The sequence below is a fragment of the Cynocephalus volans genome, chromosome 10 (assembly GCF_027409185.1).
Source record: "Cynocephalus volans isolate mCynVol1 chromosome 10, mCynVol1.pri, whole genome shotgun sequence".
NCBI classification, from domain to species: domain Eukaryota; kingdom Metazoa; phylum Chordata; class Mammalia; order Dermoptera; family Cynocephalidae; genus Cynocephalus; species Cynocephalus volans.
This window is the reverse complement of record NC_084469.1, coordinates 103,226,499-103,250,570: the sequence shown is the minus strand read 5'-3', so window position 1 is coordinate 103,250,570 and position 24,072 is coordinate 103,226,499. Positions and strand designations below refer to the sequence as shown.

The 24,072-nt window shown below is 55.7% G+C and overlaps 2 protein-coding genes across 13 annotated transcripts in view; one reads left to right on the top strand and one right to left on the bottom strand.

Annotated features, from left to right (window-relative positions):
• The first annotated feature begins 284 nt into the window (after positions 1–284).
• TMED1 (transmembrane p24 trafficking protein 1) lies at positions 285–3,274 on the top strand. Of its 3 annotated transcripts, none has more exons than XM_063112970.1 (5): positions 285–534; positions 1,185–1,282; positions 1,478–1,607; positions 2,301–2,468; positions 2,968–3,274. In XM_063112970.1, exons 1-5 carry the CDS (start codon positions 346–348, stop codon positions 3,046–3,048), a joined length of 666 nt encoding a protein of 221 aa, XP_062969040.1. In that variant the 5' UTR covers positions 285–345; the 3' UTR covers positions 3,049–3,274. The 3 variants fall into 3 exon arrangements, with proteins under 3 accessions (XP_062969040.1, XP_062969039.1, XP_062969038.1); XM_063112968.1 differs by having other exon boundaries at positions 289–534; positions 1,424–1,607; XM_063112969.1 differs by having other exon boundaries at positions 1,424–1,607; positions 2,301–3,056.
• The window catches only part of DNM2 (dynamin 2), an 87,267-nt gene continuing 66,225 nt past the window's right edge, over positions 3,031–24,072 (bottom strand). For 2 of the 10 annotated variants that reach the window (XM_063112964.1, XM_063112963.1), the window contains exons 13-20: positions 21,313–21,364; positions 16,476–16,589; positions 11,096–11,205; positions 9,212–9,323; positions 8,501–8,665; positions 6,228–6,460; positions 5,289–5,540; positions 3,031–3,410 (exon numbers count right to left, since the gene is read on the bottom strand). In XM_063112964.1, the coding sequence (XP_062969034.1) occupies positions 3,371–3,410; positions 5,289–5,540; positions 6,228–6,460; positions 8,501–8,665; positions 9,212–9,323; positions 11,096–11,205; positions 16,476–16,589; positions 21,313–21,364 (1,078 nt within the window). In that variant the 3' untranslated portion in view covers positions 3,031–3,370. The other 8 variants (XM_063112965.1, XM_063112966.1, XM_063112962.1 and 5 more) reach the window with 7 other exon arrangements.

Below are 24,072 nucleotides of genomic sequence, written 5' to 3'. Positions count from 1 at the left end.
GGAAGCGCCTTAGAAGGACCCTGCCTCCTCCACCTTAGTTGTCTTAACTTTTGCCTGCGAAAGATGCGTCATCATTGCACTCATTTTTGTCATTTCTTCCCCCAACAGCGACTGAGACTAGAACTGAAGGCCTTTCAGAAAAAACGCCTTTAAGCGGCTAAATGTTTTCAGGCGCATTAGGCATTCATTCGGACAGCTTGTCTCTCAGTGGTCCTTCAGTCCTGGCTCTACTGCTTTTTGACAACGGGCGGAAGCAGCTGCCAATGAGCTCCGCCAAGTAGCAGAGGGGGCAGGGCTAATCCTTAAAGGAGCCGCGACCCGTTAGCAGACCAGAGGGTGACCTGGATGATGGCGGCCGGCACGGCCCTAGCCCTGGCCCTGGCCCTGTGGCTACTACTGCTGCCAGTGGGAGTGGGTGGGGTGGGACCCCCGCCGATCCAGGACGGCGAGTTCACGTTTCTGTTGCCCGCAGGGAGGAAGCAGTGTTTCTACCAGTCCGCGCCGGCCAACGCAGTCCTCGAGACCGAGTACCAGGTAGAGAGGGTCTCGGGCCAGCAAGGTAGAGCAGCCAGGGGAAGGGATTACGGTTAAGCAGTGGCTTTAAGAGGGAAAGGGGAGGAGTCCGTGCGTGGGAGCGCAGGGGGTGGGGCTACGGAGTGCTAGTAGGAGGGGGCGGGGACGGCGCGTGGGAGCGGAAGTGAAGAAGGCGGGGCTAGGGCGAGACAGCCGGAGGGGGCGGGGCCAACGGGAAATGGAGGCCTCCAGAGGGCAGGACCCGCGCTAGCGGGCGTGGCCAGAATGCTGATAGGTAGGCTGGGCGAATAGGCGTGGTCAACACGATGATTTCTCAGGGGTTGAGCTAAAGAAAGGGACCTATATAGTCTTACTTGGAGAGGGGCTAAGACAGAGGGCGTGGTCAGGTAAACGTCGATCAAGGACTTTAGACGAGGACGTGGCCAGAGAAAAGACCTGACCGCGAAGCTCGTTGTCAGTGCGGTTGTAGGCAAGGGGCGTGGCCGCAGAGACAAGTAGGGGTAGGACCGGGTTGGAGGTGGAGGTGTACGCGGTCAGGTAGGCCTTTGGTAGTCTGCATGGGTGTGTGCGTTTTGGTCCGGTCCTAGTCTTCTCTTCAAGGCGCCCTTGACCTTCCCCTATCCCTCCACCCGCTCTTACCTGCCCCGCAGGTGATCGGAGGTGCTGGGCTGGACGTGGATTTCACGCTGGAGAGCCCTCAGGGTGTGCTGTTGGTCAGCGATTCCCGCAAGGCTGACGGGGTGCACACGTGAGTTAAGTCCTGCTACCTGCCTGGGTTCGGTTTCAGCCCTGCCCCTCCCCAGCGGCCTCGGGTTACCACCCTGCCTGCCCCGCAGAGTCCGACTGGCTGGCCACTCAGGGTCAAGTCTGTGTGTGTGTGTTTGGTCAGGGTGGAACCCACGGAGGCCGGGGACTACAAGCTGTGCTTTGACAACTCCTTCAGCACAATCTCCGAGAAGCTGGTGTTCTTTGAACTCATCTTCGACAGCTTGCAAGATGACGAGGAGGTCGAGGGCTGGGCAGACGCTGTGGAGCCCGAGGAGATGCTGGATGTCAAAATGGAGGACATCAAGGTGGGCCCAGGCTGAGCTGGGGCCACTCCTACCAGATCTCTGGCATTGGGTAGCAGGGTATCCCTGCCCTTCTTCCTCGACTGGGGTCCTCCCCTTGGCCTGACCCAGCCTTCTCTACCTAGTGGTGCTCCCAACTTAGTTATAACATTAGTAGCTCAGTTAAAATAGCTAATTTCTAGGTGTAAACCCTGTTTTAAGGGCTTAAATGACTCATATCTCATAAATAACTCGTATCATAAATCTCCATAACCACCCCATGATGTAGGCCCTATGCTTTAATTATCCCCATTTTACAGTTGGGGAAACTGAGACACAAGATGGCTAAGTAACTCTCACCCAAGGCCACACAGTGAGCAACAGGCAGAGATGTTATCTGAACCCAAGGTAGGCTGGCTTCAGCAACTATGCTGTTAACCACTGGTAAATATATTCTGTATACTTATGTAGGCATTCAATTTTCACAGTAATATCTGAGGTTTATAGAAGAGGAAACCGAAGCTCAGAGAGGTTAATTAACTTGCTCATGGTCACACAGCCAGTGAGTGGCAGAGCAAGGATTCGGACTTAGGCAGCCTGGCCAGTCTGTGTTCTCAGCTGTCCCTCTCCCACCTAACACAGTCTCACCCCGTTTTCCCCGGTTTTGTTGGTCTCAAAGCACAGAAGCCTGACCCTTCTACTCCCTCTGCTCTGCAGGAGTCCATTGAGACCATGAGGACCCGGCTAGAGCGCAGCATCCAGATGCTGACACTGCTGCGGGCCTTTGAAGCACGTGACCGCAACCTGCAGGAGGGCAACCTGGAGCGAGTCAACTTCTGGTCAGCTGTGAACGTGGCCGTGTTGCTACTGGTGGCTGTGCTGCAGGTCTGCACGCTCAAGCGCTTCTTCCAGGACAAGCGCCCCGTGCCCACATAGCTCCTGCCCCGAGAGGAAGAACGGGGAAAGAGGAGGGGCAGCGGGTAGTGTGTGATTTGGGGGTCCCTCCCCAACTTAGTTTCCTGCAGGAGGGGAGGCTGTGCAGCTGGGGCCTGAGCTGTGGCCCAGTGTATCTCATCCCTTCCCAGGTGGGCAGGGAAAATCACTGGCTTGCAAGCCCGGGCCCTGCAGGATGGGTGGCTCGGTGGTCACACCTACTTTCCTGGAAATCATGGATGATGGAACTCATGGATGGATGGATGTTCTGCCCCCCCCCCCCGCCACTGTAAATGTGCCTTAGCTCAAGTCTTCCAGCTTGCATTGGTGCGGGAGGGGACCCAGGAAGCCCTCTTTCCCCTGTTCTTTCCCACCTGGGCCCTCTGAGCCAGGTCATGGTGGGAGGGGGGCCTACTGCTTGTTGAACCCTGAGCCTTCCTTTCTCTCCTAGGATGGGGGAGGCCTGCTCATGCCAGGGGCCAGGAAGGAGACACGGCTGCAGAGTTCTTGCCAGGATAGTCACTTTATTTGACAAGAAGGGGCCCTGGTCCCTTGGCCCAGCGGAGGGCCAGCTGGGTTTGAGGTCTAGTAACAGAACTCCAGGAGGGAGGCCTGTGCGACCATCTGCCCCTCCCCCTCTCCCTGCAGGGGCCCCAGACAGGGTGGAGGGATGGCCCGGCCAAAGCCTACGCAGGCGCCTCAAGGAGCAAAGGGCCATCTGGCCTGGGCACCAAAGTCAATAAATTATGTTCAGAAAATCACAGAGCCTGGTGATTGGGGCTCAGGGACACCAGCCAGGACAGAACTGACCCCAAGGGGGCAGCCAGGCAGGCGGGAGGGGTCTCCCACGAAGCTCAGAAGAAAGGTCGGGCAGGAGCCGATGGAGGTGGTCGCCTGGGCACAAGAGAAAAATCAGAAACAAAGTTTAACTGTGTCCCTGGCTGGGCCACCAGGCCTGGGCTCCCCAAGATGGCAAGAGAGGGAGAAAGGGGGCCTGGGAGGGAGGACTGGGATTCCCTCTCCACAGCCGCGCCGCATCGCGGCAGCAGTCAGCCTGTGGGTTAGTGGGGTTGGGGAGAACAGGGAATATTTGCCCCCAACTTCCGAAGTGCTAAGGAAAGTAAAACTCTCCCCTCTAGAGTGTGGTCCATCTCAGAGCAGAGCCCCCAGTGAGCGAGGTGTGGGGGGCCCACACTGGGAGGGACGGGGGGAGTCCTCATAGGAGGCCTACTGGGGGAAGGTGACACCAGTGTCCTCAGCCTGAACACCAATACATAGGCCCACACAGCAGCCACCAGAAGCTTTTTCCCTTTATTTTACTTTATTAATAGGATACAGAGTGCAGGCACTTACAGTGGTCAAACTGGGCGAGGAGCGAGCGAGAAAGGCTCAGAGAGAGGCTGCCCAGGCCCACCCTGTGGGGTAGGCCCCAAAGCCTCCCCAACCCACACTGCCCCTGAAGCCCAAGCCACCCTGGGGGACCCAGGAGGAGGCAGGGACGGAGACAGCAGAGAGCGAGGCCAGCCCGGGCTGAGGGTTCCAGGCCTGGCGAAGGCACCTCTGGCGGCTGAGGCTGGGCCAGGCTAGGCTCTGTGGTTAATGTGGCTGAGGAAGGAGTATGTACAACTCGGGCCGGGCAGCCGGGGAGCCCTGGCTAGCTGCTGGGGAGCTTCCACTGATAAGAGGCGGTCATTCCTTGCACTCCAACAGGGTCTGGGGGATACAGGTACCCTTGGCACCCCAGCTTTCAGTAGGCCTGCTCTACGTGGGTTTGCCCAGCTAGAGAAGCCCCTGGCAGATCCCTCCAGCCCTGCCTGGATCCCTCATTCGAGATAGCACCCAGGGTACAGTTATCCCCTCTGCCCCCTGGAGACTCCATCCCCCAAAGTGCAACACCCCAGTGCCCCCCGCCTGGGGCTCCAGGGTCCCTTCACTCTGTGGTGTCCAGCCAGGGATGGGGGCCAGGCTTAGGGAAGAGGCAGGGTATGCCCGCGGGGAGCCTGGTCCCAGCACAGGGGTGAAAGGGCCCAGGCCACTGAAGCTCCTGCACTGTGGGTGCGCGAGGCCCCCGAGATCATGCCCCCCGCGCAGCCTAGTCGAGCAGGGATGGCTCGGCTGGGCGGATAATGGTGGGCCGGCTGGGCGCAGCAGGGGGTCTTCTGCTGCAAAAAGAATAAAGACAGATGGGGAAGGGGAGATGGTGGTGAGGCCAGAAGCAGGGCCAGGATGAAGCCCCCACCCCCCACCCCCAATGCTGGGGTGTTCCCAATGCTGCATGCCAAGGTGGAGTTTGCCAAACCCAGGCATCCAGGCCTTCACTGTCACTCGCTTGCTGTGTGACCCTGGGCAAGTTCCCTGCCCTCCCTGGACCTCAGACTGCTCATAAGAGAAGTGGGGAGAATAGAGCTTGGCCTGCAGGGTGGGTTGAGGTGGGCGGGGTCCATGATAGCTGGCACACATTTGTCCTCAGTACAGGAACAAAGGTAAGTGGTGGGACGAGGTGCCCAGTGCAGAGGCCCCAAGCCCACCCACTTAGCCAAAAGAGCTCTGGAGTCTCCCTGACCCTGACTAACACCCTATGACTTCGGGCAAGCAACTTGGCCTCCTTGGGCCTGAGTTTCCCCAGCAGCCATATGAGGGTGTTGATGGCAACTCCACTCTCTGCTTGGCACATGGTGAGGGCTCATTAGGGAGGCAGCTTCAAGGAGAGACCCCACAGTGCAGGCTGCTGGTTCTAGGTGGCAGGCAGGCAGCAAGGGGTGTCAGCCTTACCTGGGCACTCCAGGAGGTATGCCAGGGGGGATCCGAGCTGGCCGAGATGGGATCTGAGGTGGGGCTGAGAAGGGGTCATTGTTGGCAAATACACTCTGGGGTCCAGGCCGGGATGGGATGGGGGGTGCGGTGAATGAGGCTGCTGTCCCCACTGGCATGGGAATCAGGGGGGGCCCTGGAGTGGGGCCCCTCACCGCAGGAGGCCGGCCCGGGGGGTGCATGCTGGACACAGGTCGACGCTGCGGAGTGGGGCTGCAGAGGAAGGAGAGGGCATGAGCTGGACAGGGATGGCCCTGGTGGGATTCTTTGTCCTCCCCCTAGACCTGCTGAGCAGTGGCTGCCCTCCCACCCCCAACCTGAGCCCTCGCCCCAGCACCACCATCCTTTGCCCTTGGCCCAAGGGCTCCTGTTTCCCTCTGACCTCACCCCTTCACCTCTGCCAAGTCTTTGTAATGGTCTCTGACACACCCTCACAGCTGAAGATACTTCTAGAGCCCAGCCCTGTCCTCTAAATCAAGCCCAAATGCCTCTGGAGGCCACAGAGCTCGCAAGCCCCCGCCCAGGCACCACAGGCCCTCCAGGCCTCCGTCCCTACTGCTCCTAGGCCTGGGTGCTATGTCCTCTCCCTAAAAAACTCCATGGCACCCTGATGCCTCAGCAGGGCTGGCACCCTCTGAGATTCCCTGACCTACCCTAACAGGAGACAGGAGGGTAACAGCAGAAGGGAGCTGCAGCTTGACAGGCACCTTTAACCCCTCCCTCCCCTCATTCCTTTAGGCCTAGGCAGGAGAGCGGCTCCCACTGTGGCCAGGCCTGGGTGCTGCACCATCTGGGTTGGGTCCTGCCAGTTGCCTGCCAGGACTCTGATGGACACTCAAGGGAGCTGGGAATCCATGGGCAGCAGCTTCCGCAGCACGCAGGTGAGCAAGCCGCCCGCACCTGTGGCTGCTTGAGCTCTGGAGCCAGGTGTCGTCAACGGGTGGGGGCACAGGCGTGGACACAGTGCTGGTGCTGATGTCCCCGATGATGTTCAGTGCCTCTTTGAGTGCATGGTACATGCGCAGCATGTCGTCCCGCCGCTGGGCCTGGTCGGCTGACTCCTCCATAAGGCTGCTCTGGTCTGCAGACGAGTACAGGTAGGCCAGCAGCTCGTGGTGGATGAAGGCCTTTGTCTGCGGGCAAGGGTAGAGAGGTCAGGCCTTCCCACCACCTGAGCAAGAACTCACCAGGCCACTGTGACAGGCTGGAAAAGCACCTTCTCACAAACTCTTATTAAACTTATTCCCAGCATCTTATCTGTTTTATTGCTATCTTTTCTCCCATTATGTTTCCTAACTGGCTTTTGTTCAAACACTGCTAGTTTCTGCTCATTCTTTTTATACTTTGTCCCTTTTTGAATCTTCCTATGGGGTACAGTAATTTTCATTTTTCAGTTACTTTTCTTGGGGATTCCAGGTACACAAGCTCATGTGTACCCGTTTCTACAAATTGGTGTAAAATTGTTCCTGTTGTTTTGTCAATGTTCACACATCTAAAATTCTTTTTCTTTTCTAACTGCATTGACTAGTAACTCCAAAATAAAGTTAAATAAAAGTGGGAATGGCTGGGCCGGCCCGTGGCTCAATTGGGAGAGTGCACTGCTGATAACACCAAGCCCACAGGTTCGGATCCCTATATAGGGATGGCTAGTTTGCTCACTGGCTGAGCGTGGTGCTGACAACACCAAGTCAAGGGTCAAGATCCCCTTACTGTTCATCTTTAAAAAAAAAAAAAAAAAAAAAAGTGGGAATGGATGACTTCTTGATTTTAAAGAGGGTACTTCTGCTTCTGCATGAAGGCAGAGTGCCTTTGAGACTGAAATACATAGATTCAATGGATAGATGGTATCTCATGATGGAAGACTCCTTCTCCAACTGTCTTATTTGGAATGCATGTTGACTGGTTACAGCATGGTGTTGTAACACCGGCACAAACATAAAGGGTCCAGACCTCTGTACTGGCCAGCCTCCCAACAACAACAACAAAAAGAATGACGTTGAGGCTGGTTAGCTCAGTTGGTTAGAATGTGGTGCTGATAGCACCAAGGCCCAGGGTTTGATCCCTGTACCTGCCAGCCACCAGAAAAACCCCCCAAAACAAAAAAACGAATGGATGTGGAAGTTTCTCAAGTGCACTTTCAACATCTGCCAAGAGGACCACAGCTAGTGGTTTCTGAACTGTGAACTATGTGAATGCCTTTGCTATTCAGAAACTTAACTTTTGAATAACTAGTTAAAAGGGAAAATGAAATGCGGGTTGAACATACCTAATCCAAAAATCTGAAATCTGAAATGCTACAGAATCTGAAACTTTTTGAGCACCATTCTGGATTAGGTATGTTTGACTAACATGTATTATGCAAATATTTCAAAATCCGAAAAATCTGCAATCCAAAACACTCCTTTAGTCCCAAGTATTTTGGATAAGGATATTCAACATGTATAAACTAAAGGTACAAAAAGGGTACAGGGAAACGTCCTCCTTACATGCTGGCCTACCAAGCCCCTGAACTTCCTTCCTGGTAAGGTGTTCTCACCAGGTCTTATACAAACTTCCAGAGATTTCTATGCATATATTGTATACAAACATACACATGTATATATTTTCCCTCCTATTTTTTTTTTTGTAGCTGACTGGTATGGAGATCTGAACCTCGGACCTTGGTGTTGTCAGCACCAACCATGCTCTAAGCAACTGAGAGCTCACTAGCTAGCCCTTTTTTTCACTTTCTTTTTTTCTGGCCCCCTCCCCCACTTGGTACACAGATGGAGACTTCCTATATATTTTGTTCTGCTCCATACTTTTTCCACTTAATAATGAATGTTATAGACCTGGAGACGGTCCTCATAATTTTTTTATATTATAATAGATATGAATATTTACTAAGTGGATAGTTATTTCTTATCTTTGGCTACTATAAAACTGCTGGAAAGAATAACCATGTACATGCTCATTTTGCATGTGAGCAAGTGTATTTGTGGGAGAAATACAGGTTTCTATCTTTGACCATCATAACACAAACCAAACCCTGTTTATAGATCTTTTCTCAGTGGCTAGTGCTGGGCTGAAACATGGACATCCCCCGACTCCTCCAGACATGGTGGCCTGCACCTTCTGATTTCCCAAAAAGAACAGCAAGTCAGACTCATTCTCGATTTTAATTTCACACTCACGTTGTTGATCATGAGGTGCATGATGGTCTTTGGCATGAGGTCGCGGATGGACTTGTTGATGATGGCCACGTACGAGTCCACCAGGTTGCGAATGGTCTCCACCTGCCGCTCCAGCTGCGGATCCATGGAGAAGGTGTTCTCCTGGGCCCCGTCCTCGTTTTCTGCCTGCAGGCGGGGAGGGGAGGCGGTGAGGGATGACTGCGGCCTGAGGCGAGTGTGGCAGGTCCTTCTCCTCTGGGAACTGCTTGCCCTGTGCAGTGACAACTGACCTTCTGGGGCTAGCCCCTGACAGTCCTATAGGCACCATGTGGGCCCTGCCTACTCCTGGCCAGAGCTGCCCAGACCTGAGGTGACCTGATGTAAGCCAGGTTGGATTCTCTCACCTGTGGATTAGAACATGTTCATTTGGGGTCCGTGGATTGGCATGTTCACTCCACCTCAAGGATGGAAGGTGACGAGAGAAGAACAAAGCAGACAGGATCTCAGTCCATGTGTGTTTCTGTCCTTGGCTTCAGGTGGAGAACTTTCTGGGAACTGATGAGCCCACCCCTACCCTCCTGCTTTGCTTGCTCAAGTGGGTGTTGGTTATGTGCCTTCAGAGAGTCCTGGCAAACGCGGCCCAGAAATGACCACGGAAAGCCGGCTCTCCTTTCTCTCCCAGGTGAGGTATGCTCAGCCCAAGAGTGCCAGCTGAGCAGGGAAGCTCCTCACCTGGTCCTTCTCGGGGTAGACCCCAGCTCGGAGGAATGAAGCCTTCCAGCTGTCCACATCCTCCTGGGAGTCACAGGCCAGCTCGATCTGCCGCAGGTCCTTGTAGACGTTCCTGCGGTGGGAGGAAGGGGCATGCACTTGACCTTGTCTGTAGACCTGGCCAACTGCTGAAAGGCATGGGCTCTGGGGTCTGTTGGACTGACCAGGGACCCAAACCTGACCCAGGCACTCACGACGGAGGCCCCAGAATGGTACCAGCACTTTCAACCACTCGTGCTGAGGGGTCACTGTGAGTTAGTGCCTACAGCATACAAAACAGTGTCAAGCACAGGGCACAAACTCTGAGTGTCTGCACGAAGTAGCATCTGCTAGTTTTTGTTTTTGTTGGCTCAGCTGACTCCTCTCCTGTTCTAGAAACTGCCCATCCATCCCCCCTCTTTTGTGATCTTCTGTAAAGGCCAAAGACTGTCAACAAGCCCCAGAGGTGGGCATGTGTCCCATGACCCCCTGCCCTGCTTGGGGAGCTCCCATCAAGGTGTTTGCAGAGAAGACTGGAGCGGTGCTGTCCATCAGAACTTTCTGTGATGGCAGAAATGTCCTCTACCTGCACTGTCCAGCACGGTAGCCCCAAGCCACAGTGGCTTCTGAGCACTAGGAACAGGGCCAGGGTGACTGAGAAAGTGAATTTCAAATTTTATTTCACTTCAATTAATTTACATTTAAATAGCTACATGTGTCCAGTAGGTACTGCAGTGCACATCTGAGGTCTAGAATGTGCAGTGATTCCTGCGGGGCAGGTGGGGATGGGGAGCTGTTCAGGGACAGGACCAAGACTCCTGGCAAAGCCTTGTGAAATGTTCGGCCCATCCTCAAGACTGGAAGAGAAACAGGATGGACGCTAACTAGTGTTCATGGACAGTGTTCTACAGGCCAGGCCCCACGCAACACACCACACACACTATCCTGTCCCACACACAGGTATGGCCCACACGCCACACTGCCCCCAAAGCCTTCAAGTGAGACCTGGGCTTGTGGTTAGGTGCGGGCCCATAAGGGAGCTCTGGCCAACCAGAGGTCAGTGACTGGCTGCCCTGAGAGACTTCTGGAAGGAGTCATGAAGAGCAGGGTATGACCTCGTTGCTCCTCCTCCTCCTTCCCACTGCCTGAAACGTCATGATGGCTGGAGGATGAGCTGCCACCTTGGACAAAGAGGAGGAAGCCATGTGTTGAGGAAGACCGAGGACTGTCCCAGGCCTGAGGGCAGGCACTCCCATCTATTTTGCTCTCTGCTGACACGCAGTGGATGCCTCAATGTCTCTGTCTTCCCCATCTCAGCCAACGGCAGCAGCTTGGTCCCTGCTGCTCAGGCTCAAATCCTCAGGGTCACCATCGACACCTTTCTCTTACCCCCACATCTGCCAGGAGGATTGGGTTCAGGTCTGTCTGACTCTACCTGCATCGGCCCCCCCACCCTGTCTTCAATGACCTTGGCCCCACCCAGGTCTGATCCCATCACCTCCCACCTGGCCCAGCCCAGTCGCCTCTGCCTCGGTCTACCCCAGCTCCTGTTCTGTTCCCCCCACAGCCGCCAGAGGGCGTCTGTGCACACCTGAGCCAGATCCCATCCCTCTGCTCAGGAACCCTCCAGGCTCCCACCTCACTTGGACCCACACTTCGTCCCTGTTCTCTGCCCAGTCTTCCCTGACCCAGCATCAGAAGCACCCATGGCACTTTTCTGTTTCTCACTCCACTCCCTTTCTAGAATGTGATAGCCCAGGGCAGGGCCCATTGACAGCAAGTGCTCACTGAACGCTGTTGAATGTCTGTGAATGAGGCCATTGGTCTTGACCCCAAGCCCTGCCAAAGCCCCTGTGGGCCCCTCACCTCTGCTCCGTGTTGAAGATGGCGAAGACGTGCTTGTTGGACATGAAGCCCTTCTCCACGTCGCGGATTTTGAGGTTGTCCAAGGGCAGCATATACTTCTTCTCTTTCTCCTGCGGGCAGAGGAGGAAGAGGGCTGGCCGGTTAGCTCAGCTGGTAGAGGAGGGTGCTGACAACACCAAGGTCAAGGATTCGGATCCCCATACTGGCCAGCTGCCCCAAAAAAGGAAAGAAGGGAGAAGACACCGTGGACTAAGTAACAACTCAAGGGTGCTCTGGGCCAGGGAGTGCAGCGAGGGCCACTGCCAACACCTGGTGTTTCTGTGCTGGCCGCTTTACACGGATCAACTCATGTGCCACTGCACTTCTTTCCTCACACATCCTCCTTGACACTCCCTGAACATCCCAGGAACATTCCCCCCCCAGGGCCTTTGCACAATTGGGGCCTCAGTCTGGAACATGACTCTCTCCATGTCTCCTTCAGGTCTTTGTGCAGAGGGGACACACCTGCCCTCCCCCTATCCTGCACTTTCTCTCCCCCATTCCCCTTGGTGGCCACCCCCCATAACATAACACACCCCATATTGTGCCCTTATTGACCTAGGTGACTGCCTGTCACCTGGACTCATTGGTCTGGGGGCAGGGACTCCTGTCTTTGTTCACTGCTGACACAGGGGATGCTCAGATCAGTAGCTTTGACTCCACCCAGAACACAACCGCTCCTTCTGTCCAGGCAGAGCGAGTAGAACCGTGAACTGGGCTGTTTTCACAATGAGCCTAGGAGTGAGTCGCCACTGTGACCCTATTTTATTGAGGAAGACTGAGGCAGGAAGGAGCAGGGGAGGGGCTGGAATTTAAACCTCAGTCACTTCAAATGATCCCAGAGCCGGGACACTGATGCCAGGGCCCCTGTGCTACAGAAGTGTCACTCACATTCTAAGGGTGGCCCCATTCAGGAAGTGCCAATCAAGCGTGGGGCATGGCAGTTCCCTCCGCTTCTGGGAAGGGAGCTCAGAGACAGTGCTCCCTTCAGCCAGGGGTGTCATGGAGCTGGTGGTGGCACCCCGGAGCCTTGGGCTCACCCAGAGACATTGGCTAAGCAGTTGCAGTGTGCCCAACATGGAGCTGGGTCCTTTCAGGGGCATCACCATGGGTCCTCAGTCTTTGTGAGTGTATGCACGTGTGTGGCATGAACCAGCTTTTCTACATCAGGAAACCAGAGTCAGGGACCCTGACTTACATGCCCACATGACCCACAGCAACAATAGTAAGAGCAGCTCTCAGTGACCAGTGCCAAGCACTGCTCGTCCATCAGCTCCCGTAATCCTGCTCTCCAATCTGACACTGTGCTCAGAGAGGGAAGACGGCTGCCTAGGGCCACACAATGGGCAGCATGGGCCACAGAGGGATTTCAGAAGCCAGGTCCCTGTGACCCAAAGTCAGGTTCTCACATCCTGTCACTGTGCTGCAAGAAGGCCCCAGAATGGAGCCTACAGCAGCCCAGTGATGGAACGCTAGTTCTGCTCCTTCCCGGCCATGTGCTCTTGGGCTAGTCACTTCAACCCTTTGAGCCTCAGTTTCCCAATCTGTCAAATGAGGACAGACATGAAGTGTCAGAGTGCTGAACCTGGTGCCCACCACAGAGCTGGTGCTCATGAGGCACGGGGGCTTTTCTTTTGAGGCTCTTGTGAGTGGCTCCAGGGTAAGCCTACCAGGTGCTGGGCAAGGAAGGGGCAGGGAGGGGTGCAGGAAGGTGGGCCCAGTGGCCATGGAAGCGGAAATGCCCCTGCTCCCATTCAGGCTGCAGAGTGGGAGCCCCAGAGAAGGGGCTATACCATTCATCCCAGGCAAGGCCAGGGAATGCAGGACCTGGGCCCCTCCAACCTCTGGGGAAAGAGCTTTGGGGGCTTTTGAAGGGGCCAGGATGGGGGGCTCTGCAGGAAATCCTGCCCCCTGCCTGGAAGTCTCTGAGGGGCCTTTGCTACGCCCACCCTATCATGTCACAAGGCAGGAAGCTTCCAGTCAGCCCACCAGGCCAAGTAACTGAGTCACAGTCCATTTGGGCTCCAAACGAGACGCCACATCTGGAACTGTTTATAGTATGATTCCGCCCAGAACGCAGCGGCTGCCTTCCTGATGCTGCCGGCACGCACACGCGCGTACACGCGCGCGCACACACACACACACACACACACACGCATAGCCACGGCGGCAGGCAGGCGCCCTCCTCCCCAGCCCGACCCCCAAAGAGACCTTGTCCTGTGCACAGAGGCCACGGACCCAAACCCGCCCTCACGCCCACCCTCCTCCCCACCCCCTCTTTAGGATTTCCTGAAAACCCACAACTTTCTCCAGATGCGAGCTGGCCCCAGCCTTGCCACGTCAGAAGAGACGGAGTGGATCGTCGCAGGAGGAGCGGTGGCTTCCTCGCCTGGCATGGTGGCCCTGCTGCTGCCTGGGGGGCCTGCAGGATGGACAGCCGGCCCCGCCAACCCAGTGTTCAGACTACCTGTTCAGGAGGCTCTGAATGTGTACAGTAGTCTGCACATTGGTTAGGCTGGGCTCGGGCAAGCGGCGCGTCAGGATGGGCCCCCCACCAGCCCCCTAAGTTTGCTGCCACCATCAGAGCAGGGCAGACCCAGAGGTGAGTGTCATCTTCCTGTTTCACACTGGGGTGGAGACTCAAACAGAAGATTCTGGAGGGAAGAAGGGCCTGGACAGAAGAGGCTTCAGGAAAAGGCAGTGGGAGCCCTGAGGCCAGCTGAGGGGTTGGGGGACTCTGGCCAAATTGTCCCCCTATCCCTACCCTGAGGCTGTAAATGTCTCCTCTTGTTTATCGTTTAAATAAAGAAATACTGATGTCTCGCCTCTCACTGAGGCTTTTCTAAGTTAGCCTGACCCTTGGGGGTGGCTGCCACATGTGACTCCAAGGTCCCTACTGGGATTCTCACTTGGGCAGTGGGGGGACAAGATTTCATGCCTGCTCCTCCACCGTTAGGCTGCTTTGTGTCTGGGACACACACAGGGCCCCTTTCACGGGGCTGCTGGTTCTCATTACCGCGGCGCCCGACCCTCCGCCCAGTGTTTCCCCTGCCTCCAGTTTGGGGCCCTCAAGGAGGGTTGGGGCTCCTGCTTTCAACCCACAGTCAAGGGAAAGACAAAGGGCCCCTCCCAAGTTTAGGAAGAAGAGCTCTTAAAACTGGACTTACCATGCTGCCAGGCAGCAGATCACCAGGCTAGGGCTTGGGCCCAGGAGCCCCCAGGGCTCCCTGTCCCAGGCCTGGTGCTCCCAGTCTGAGTACCCCAATAGATCCTCACACCCCTGAGCCAAAAGGCAGGGGCTCGGCCTTCAGCTTGCCTGACAGCTGACATACCACAGAACAGACTGAGATTCAGCCCGCCAGGAGGAAAGAGCCGGGAGAGGTGAAAACGCTGCCCCCCGAACCTACACCATTTTGAGGAGCAATCAGATCCGGATACGTGGGTTCCTTGAGGAGCCTGTGGGGGGAGGAGGCCCCAGACCTGCCAGGCCTCCTCCTCCCTCTACCTCCCAACCCTCTGAGGCTCACTGGATCTGGGGTTCTGGAGGGTTCCGTGGGCACCTCAGAAATGCTTGTATGATGGCTCTGCTGACCCCAGCACCCTGGGTTTAGGAACAGTCCCCACCCCCCACCCCCCAGGGTCCTGCAAGGGGCTGAGGGCTCCTGAGACTCCAGGAACATTCCAGGGATCAGTCTATGGCCTCCTGTGGAGGAGGGTGATCACACTTCACCCCAAAACACCTTCCCTTGGAGTAACCGCATCTGGCCTGGGCCATGGGAGAGTGTTCCAGACATGGGGCTGAGGTGTCCCTCCAGTCAGAGAGCACATGCCTGCAGATGTCCACACGTGAGGCACCCACAACACAGGAGATCCTCTCCTGCTCTATGGAATGGGGCAAATCACTACTCAGATTTCTTACCTGACAAATGGGGCAACAACAGTGCCATCTGCAAGGTGAAGGTGAGGACATACTGAGGACGGGGGTAGGGTGTCCTTCACATGTGGCCTCCGTGGGCTCTTATAGCCAGTGAGCCTGGCACGGGGCGGGGGCTTCATAAACATGAGCACCCTCCTCCCTCTGCCCCTCGAGGGGATGGCTGCGGTCTTGACTTTGTAAGTGGGCAAACACGAAGGGGTGAGGCCATCTGGGTGAGGCTGGTGAAATTCCGGGCAGCGAGCCCCAGCTCTCATGCTCAGAAACTGCTGATCCCTGCTTCCCTCTTAGATAGTGCTAGAATTTTTAGCTGGCCTTGCGGTTCCCACACGCAATGGCTGTGTGACTAGGTTCTGGTCAGAGGCCTGAGAGTGGAGCAAGGCCTTCCTCGCCTCGTTGGGGCTGCTAGACACCACGTGGTGGGGGGCACAGGCAGCCATGTTGGACCACAAGGGGGAGCCCTCTATTAAGGTTGCACAGAAGAGGGGGAGCCGGGCCCTGGATGGCCTCACAGCACAGGGCCACCCAGCTCACCAAGACATGAGCAAGAAAGACTTCCATCTTTGTAAGTGCCTTCATTTTGGGTCTCTGTTACAGACCCCAATTAATAGGCCAGCTAATATGGCATTGGCTGTGGACAGAAACAGCTCCCCCGGTTGGTCACCCTCAGACACCAACCTGGTGAGCATCAGAGCAGCAACAGTCACATGCAAGAAGTGGCTTCCCTCCCAAGCTGCCAAACAGTGGTTACATGGTTACGTTGTTATGTTAAGAGAACTACGTAGGAAATGGGCCAATCAGGACAGGAGGCCAGGCCAGCACAAGGGGGAGTGACGTGGATGGCAGTTCCTGGCCATGCTGCCCACAGAGGGTGCCGTGGGGCTGGCTGCCCCCAGGTTCATCACGATCGCAGCTCTCGCGTTATTACAGCCACTGGTCCCAGAGGCCTCCCTACCTCCTTCTCATAAAGACAAGCATGCGTGGATCATTCTATAGACACCGTGGCTGAGCACCTCATGGTGGGCAGGGACCATTCTATCCAACTTTACAGACAGGGAAACTGAGGCCCAGAGAGGTTAAGGGCCTGGCCAAGTCCAGAGGAAATGGAACCTACACACCCCAGTAACCTGGCCATGAGCCTGAGTCCCAGACCCTTGGTGGTGCCCCTCTCATGACAGTAAGGGCCCCTCACAGTGGCACTGCAGGCTAGGGTCCACTTCCAGCCTGCCCTCCAACCCTAGCTATTACGGCCCTAATGGTCAGCTCTGAGCACACACAGTGGGCTCAGAGAACCTTTCTCAAATGCACGAGCAGTCAGTGAGAGAAAGAATGAATGAATGAATGAATGAGTGCTGCCCAGAGGCAGAGGGTGTGAGGAGCGCCCACCCATTCTCGCCAGCCACTCACCTCATCATCCTTGTACCAGGACAGTGACTCGGCTGTCAGCACAAACCAGTACTCCTTGGAACCGCCCTTCATCAGGCTGATGTTGTTGATGGTCAGCCAGCCCCTGCGGATCACCTGGAGGGGCAGGGAGCGCGGCTTAGAGGGGGACACCGTCCTGCCACCCCAGCCTACCCCCAACTGCAGCGGCCAGCACCCTTGCCCCACAGCAAGGCGGAAAGCTGGGGACCACGGCAGAGATACCACCAGCCCCAAGCCAAGAAAACCCAACTCCACCTTGCCCCAAGCATTTCCAGCTGGAAACCAATGCGGGATGCCTGAGCAGGTGAGCGGACAGACACTGAGTCACTGGCCCAGGGCTGATAGGGAAAGCAGGTTCCCCCAGGCGCCCTCCTGCACTTGGGGTTGTTAGGTTGAGTTAACTCAGGAGGCAAAACATGCTCTCAGGCTTGTGTGGGAGGCAATGGCACTTGAAGCGTGACATTAAAGGAATTACACTTATTTGGGGGATGCCCTGGCCCCCTCACACCCTCTGGAAGGTACTGTTGCAGGAGGCCTGGAGGAGTCGCCCGTGCTATAGAGTGGTTCTTTCTATTTAGGGGGCCAGCCTGCAGAAGTGCAATGTGCCCAGCTCACAGGGGTGGGAGACACATCCACCCAAAGGGCTGGGGACAAAGGTTTGAGCCCAGGGGACCTCCCCAGAGATCCTAAAGGGGACATCAGGGGCAAGGATCATGCCATAAGGTGGCTTCAAGCCCTGCAGTCACACTTTTCTGACTGACACATCAGGGTTCTGAGCTGGGAGGCTCCACGATCGGGTTGTCTAGCCGTAGGTATCATTAGAGTGGGGGTCAGAGCCCAGGCCTGCCCGGGGGACTCACCTGACAGCTAAATACATGCAGGCAGCCTGGGGAACCACACTCCCACACTCCCTGGGCCATGGAAGTACATGTGGGCTGGAGCCCCCCACCACTCTGGACTGGGGACCCTGGGGCAACAGGAAGCATGAGGACGCACCAGCAGGGCCCCGTGGACCAAGGCAGCGACAGACTCAACCAAGCTGCGGAAGGTGGGCTGACCGTGGCCAAGGACAGCTGGGAAGGGCTGGTGTTGAGCCCCCGTGGCAGGGTGTAGCAGGAGCACCAGAGACAGGGCCTCATGGGATGAATCTGGGGCATGGTGCCTCCCTAGTGGGTGGCTCTCTGGAGGAGCTCCACCTTGCCTACCCTGACCTGCCCCCAGGCCTGTCAAATCTGAACAGGGCCTCCAGTCTGCAGCCCCTGCCTCTCTTTGGTGGCTGGATGTGGGCCCCAAGCCTCAGAAAGCCATAAAGGTGGATGCAGTGACAGGGTGCCCAGGGAGCCCTGCGCCATGCTCAAGTCCCTGCCCAGGCTGTGGACAGCATGAGCGGGCCCTTGTTAATGCCAAGGGCACAGATGTCTCCCTTCCTGGGACAAGACAGATCTCGGGAGTGGGCAGTTACCTCTGGCCCGTGCTCACCCACGGGCTGCTTGGCAGGCAAAGGGGCAGAGGCTGGCAAGCCCAATGAGGTCATGGTATCCTCCCTGGCAACAGGGTGACTGGCTTATCCCAGTTTGCCCAGGACTGCCTGGTTTTAATACTGAAGGTTAAATTGAGTGTGTTCTGGGAATGCACTCAATCCTGGGAAAACCAGGATGGTTGGTCAAGCTACTGGCAAGACTGGTCTCCAGACGCAGGCCAAGGCTGACCTGTGCAGGACCCGGAAGGGAGCCCCCCTTCTAGCAAGCACACCCCACCCTGCACTGAGTGGGTTTCTATGTCCTATGTTCAACCGAGGCGGGGGGAAGCGGGAGGTGGGGGGTGCCTTGTCTGGTCTTAGCCCAGGGCCAGGCATAGAGTGAGCATTTAGCAGACAGTTCAGTCACTGAGTGACAACCAGGGAAACTCATTGTTGGTGCTCCCCCAGAGAAGAAATCCCTCCAAGTCCAGGCCCCTGCACTCCCAGGCCCAGCCATTTCCCATGGGGATAGATAGGCCCCCCCCCCCCAACCACCCCTGGGTGGCTGAGCTCACCTGCCCTCACCCTGGTTAGCAGTAGTCAGAGCTGGCAGAAGGCCCTGGCTGTGCTTCGGGGCTCAGAGCCACAGGGTGGGGCACACCCGAGCCTCAGGGCAGGAGGCTGGGAGCAGGGGCTGCTGGTCAGGCCTGGTAGAAGCCCCAAAGGCGCCCTTCCCCTCAAGCCACCGAGGGCTGCCTGTGTGGGAGCCCAAGGGGGATCAGAAACAAAATCCCACCCTGGGGATCTGCAAGTGATGGGCGGCAGACACAGATGCTGAGTCCAGAGAGAAGGAAGGCTGCTTCCTCATCCAAAAGCCAGATTTGTGCCCAGGGGGCACAGCCTAAGGGGACTGGGCTTCGAAGGAAGTGGCGTGGGGTGGGGGTGGCAGAGACTGAGAGGCAGGCAGGCTACCGTGGTCCGGGATGCACAGTGACAGGCATGCAGGTACGCAGGGACAGGAGGGAAGCCGGCCCCAGCAGCAGCAAGAAGCCAAACAGCAGGGGTCTACGGGTGGGCTGGGCTGGCCTCCTCCCCGGGCAGGGCTGGGAGTCCCAGGGCCCAATGGCCACACTCATGGCAGGGCTGGGCTTTGTGGCCAGGGTGTGGAATCTCGTAGGAAAAGAACAACTAAACCTATTGGGGTATGGAGAGTAGCAGGCTCCTGGCTTGGCCTGTTGGGGGAAGGAAAGCATTCAAGTTCAAAGGTGACTGGGGGCAACATGTGAGGGAAGTGGGAACCATGGGCCCCAGGCCAATTTATTCCTCCCACCATTGCCCCCCACCCATCCAGGCTCGCAGTTCAGCCCTGTCTGCGTCTTCCAAGACCTGGGCGCAATGAGGGCCTGGCACAGGATCGGCTCAGCTACCGGAAAGATCCAGGGTTGCCAGAAGATCTCTGCCAGAGGGCAGCAGCAGAGCCTGCCCAGTGGCCAGAGAAAAGGAGCCTCTGTTAGGGCTGGAGGCCTGGGTGGTACTACCCAAGGTGGAGAGCTGGGGCTGAGGCCAGCTACCTCTGGTGAGCAGCTTGACATGGGCTCAGCTCTCAAATTTGAGCGGTGTGTGCTCCCCACTGGGCTGGGCCAGGCCTCACACCCTCCTGATGCCCCAGCCCGGGCCCAGCTGAGGGCTCCGCACAAGGGGGAGAGATGTTCACTACAGCAGGGATGGCAAATACAAATCATATTGGGGGGCCACGCCAATCTGTGCAGTTCCTACACAGAACACTGCAGTTAGAATTCTGGATGTGGCAGGAAAGTGTGCTAGAATCAATTGGTGATGTCTGTCACAGGTAAAGGATAAGGGAAGTGGACAAGTAGAACAGAACAGCTTCATCAATTGTCCTATCTGCTATGAAGGCAGGAGGATTTTGGCAGCATCTAGGAAAGAGGTCTCTGATCAATTAGTCATGCCTGCCATGGGCAAAGGAAGGGGTACCATGTGGAAGAAAAAAAGAAAACCTTGATCAGTTAGTCACATCTGCCACAGAACAGGGAGTGGTGGCATGCTTATTAGGGAAAAATGCCAGGACTGATTAGCAACGTCTGCCACAGGCACGTGATGGGGAAAGAGTACGGGATTCATTAGCCATGCCTGCCATGGGCACAGGAGGGGGAAATCCACATATAAAAAACAAGCTCTAATCAACGAGTGATGTCTGCATGGGAGACAGAAGGAGATCAGCAGTGACAAGGAGGAACTCCAGTGGGGCATGAGCAGAATCTTCCGTGACCAGGGATGTGACAGGGGGCAGGGACAGTGTGTAAGCTGATATTTGCCATCCCTGACCTATAGCAAACCAGGTAAACTGCCAGGAATCAGGTGGAGGGAGGGTGGGCCTCCGACAAGGGTGGCAGGCAGGTTAGTGTCTCAGTCAACTTACAAAGAAGCATGGGATGTCCAGGTTAGCTCGATTTTTAATGGGTTTTTTTTGTTATCTTGGAAAGGGAAGGGAATGTTACAGGGTGGGTGGGGTCTCCATCACTACTAGAGTCTCTAACGTTTGCTACCACACTAAACAGGTACTTACCAGGATCTCCCCCTTTGAAAACGCAAAGTTAGGGTTGTGGGTAAATCAGGGAAGAGCAGGCAGAGGAAAAGAGACGGAAGGGACGTGACGGGACAGAGAAAAAGCAGGAAAAGCACAAAAAATGGGAGAAGAGAAGAGCAGGGGAAAAACAGCAAAAGAAAAAAAAATTACATGCTATTAATTATATTCATGGTGTTAATATTTAATTCATTATCATCATCAGAAACAAAAAAAGCAACAACATATGTATTACCTAAGGCAAGCGCAAAAAAAAAAAAATCATGCAGTGGTTACGTTCTTCTTTCCAAGGGGCTCTATCATCGTGCAAGATAAACAGGAGAACCCCCGCCCCACCCCCATCCCACATGGACGAGGGGGAAATATAAGCAGAAATTTTGCAAAGATGATGTGCTTTCTTTAAAAAGGGGGGTGGGGGGAGGCAATGAAAACTGGCATTTATAACCCATTCATATTTCACAAGGCCCCTGGCTGGGCAATGTATCTAGGTACAAAACCTTGTGGCCCAGCTTTCTCCAGGCATGGAGCTGGTGCTGGGAGACCCAATTTGGTCTCAGACTACACTGTGCCTGTCTTGAGGATCAAGTTCTAACCCTGCCTTGGATGTCAGACAGGGCCTTCTGGGGTGAGTAGAATTTGCCCCCTAGGCCGTGCCAGAGCTTAGGCTCTCAGACTGTTTTCTGGCTGGACCTCAGTGGTCCCTTAGGGCCCTCCCACCCTCAGGGTGCAGCGTTAGCCATGGAGGGGTGGGCTACCTGATTGGGGATGGCTCTCTTCTTATTCAGCTGCGTGCTCCTCTGCTGGGCGCTGAAACCGAAGTACAGAGAAGGGTCATGTGGACAAGAACCTGGGAGGGATGAGCAGCAGGAGGCCCCGGTGGCCCACGTGGGGGTTCTCTCCCTTGGGGGCCAACTGACCAGCTACAGGTAGAGGCGGAAAGAAGCCCCTTGCACACAAAGAGCTGCCCAAGGACAACAGCTTGGGCATGCGGAACAAGAAAATGTATCTGGTTAAACTGAGGCTTCTAGCCTCTGAGCTCAGCCACCCCTGAAAGTGCTGGTTATTTCCACAAGTCAAGGAATCCTGGAGCTTCCAGGAGGGAGCATGAGAAGCTGGAGTCCCAGGTGACCTAGAGGTAGCCAAGGTGGCTCTGGGGTAATAGGAGCACCAGGCTGGCTGGGCATCAAAACTTGAGGCTTCTCGCTCTATCTTCCCATCCCTGACCCCAACACCAGCATGGGAGTGGCTCTACCATAAGGTCCTCCAACCCAGGTCAGACCGCGGGAAAACTGCTCACCATGAAAACACCACTCATCTTGCATGGCTCCTGACCCAACGATATTCAAGGTCAACAGGGTTTCTACAAGGTCCCTATCTGTCCACAATCCCAGATCTCTTTTCTTTATCTATCCTAATTCCTGGCTAGTTGGTGCTGGCACAGATGAAGGCCCCTGGATTTAATACGTGGGCACCTACTCAACCCCATTGTTGGTTCTAACATTTTCTGCTCCAACAATCATATCATGAACCTGCAAACAGTTTATAACTCTTGTGACTTATCCATCATATTTTTTTTTATCTTATTGCTTTAGATGGAACTTTCAGAACAATAAGAAAAAGCAAACCAGCTTTGTCTCATTCCTTTACTAACCACCTCTGGAGTGTTGCCTTAAAGTTCACATTGGCTGTTGGGTAAGGCAGACTGTGGGTGTGTTAAGATAGGCTTCTATTCCTAGAGCAGTAAAGGCTGGAAAGTGAAGAATGGATGTGGAATTTTACCCAACAGTTTTCTTAACATTCGATGAGTTTATTACAGGGCTTCTTCTCTGGGTCCTGCTTTAGTGATTAGAGGGCATAAGAAGCCCAGAACATCTACACACAGGAAGGACTTTGACCAACAGCATCTGAAGGAGGTGTGACCGGGCGATAGCTGGGTGATAAGAAGTCCCAGAGGAGATACGTGCTAAGGGCTTCCTGGTTCCCACCCTCACCTGCCTCCCTTAAATGGCAGCCCACATGGTGGCTCCGCTCCTATGCTTGGACCCAGTCAGATTTCCCACTGCTTTGGGGGAAAGTCCAAAATCCTTCCTGCGACCTTCAGAGCCCTCTTGGCTAAAGAGCCTGGCTGCCACCTCCATCACTCCACCTTGCCTTGGTCTCCCCATGCTCTTGCCTCTCAGCCTTCCTTCCCTGTCCCCAATTCTCTGGGTTCCCCCACCTGTCACCTGGCTGTCACAGCTTCCTCAGGAAAGTCTCTCCAGGCCACATCCCTCACTCCCCTTTCCCACAACCCTCACCTACTCTCTGCCAACCTCATCTTCCTTGTGACAATTTGTAAACTGGCTCCATCTCCCTTGCCTGTGGGCTCTGCAAGGACGGGGGCTGTGGCCAGCTCGTTCACTGTCCTAGTGCAAAGACCCTGCACTGGACTTGGCTCCAAGAAGGTGCTCCATAGCTACTCAGTGGGCCCCTGGGACATCCCACCCAGGGCTGGAGCCACCCAGCCAGGGCGTCCCCATTCACACACCAGAGAAAAGGCACACAGCAGGCAATACCCACCCGGTCACCAGCTGCTCAGTATAATAACAGCTGGGGAAAGTGGGAAGGCCCAGGAATCCAGAGGAAAGAGTGGTCAAAGGAAAAACAGGAGAGATTGTGAGAAGGAACTGTGGATGAAGTGTGAGAGCAGAGACATCACGGTGAGGAGAACAGCAGCAAACCAAAGAGGGGGGCGGCCTTTTCAGTCCATACATGGCTGGGAGAACAGGGGCAGGAGGGGCTCCCTAGCCCACCCAGGGCCCTTGGTTCATCTGGGCTCAGAGAGGAGCTTCTGATCACACCCCCAACTGCTCACTCATTCATTCCTCACTCCTTCCTTCTGCTCACCTACCATGTGGCCAACCAAGCATAGATGCTCAGTTAACTTTGTTGAGAGCATTGATAAATGTTCTACCCAAGACGTGGCTCTAGCAGGCCCTCCTCAAGGAGGCCTCCCTGGACCTCCAAGGCCAGGACAGAAGGACACCCTCTGGACTCCCACGGGCCCTGCATAGCCCCTTCCCGGCACTGAGCATGCTATGTCTCTCTCTCATGTGGGGCCTGTTGAGGGTGGGGACCTGGGTCTGGGCTTGCTCGTTACTCTATCCCAGTGCCTGGCACACCAGCAGTATCTGCTAAATGAATACAAGGAAGCTGGCTACCACTGGGCAGTGATTCTATTAGCCTCAGGCAAGAAGACCTGCGTGAGCTACCAGAACAATCTGAAGGACACCCAAGCTCACTGAGGGGGCCCAGGGGCTGATGGAATCAGTGGGCAACACCCGAATCCACCTGCATTCATGTCTACACCCTACCATAATCAGAGGTCCCCACTCTGGCCCCTCACCTGGGTGCCATGGAAGGTTCTGGTTTTAAGCCTATAATGTATGGCTGGAAGCCAGAGAGATCTTGAGCAGCACTTCCCTAAGAGCAGCCTCTGGAACCCTGAGCCCATGATGCATTCCACCAAAGGGCCA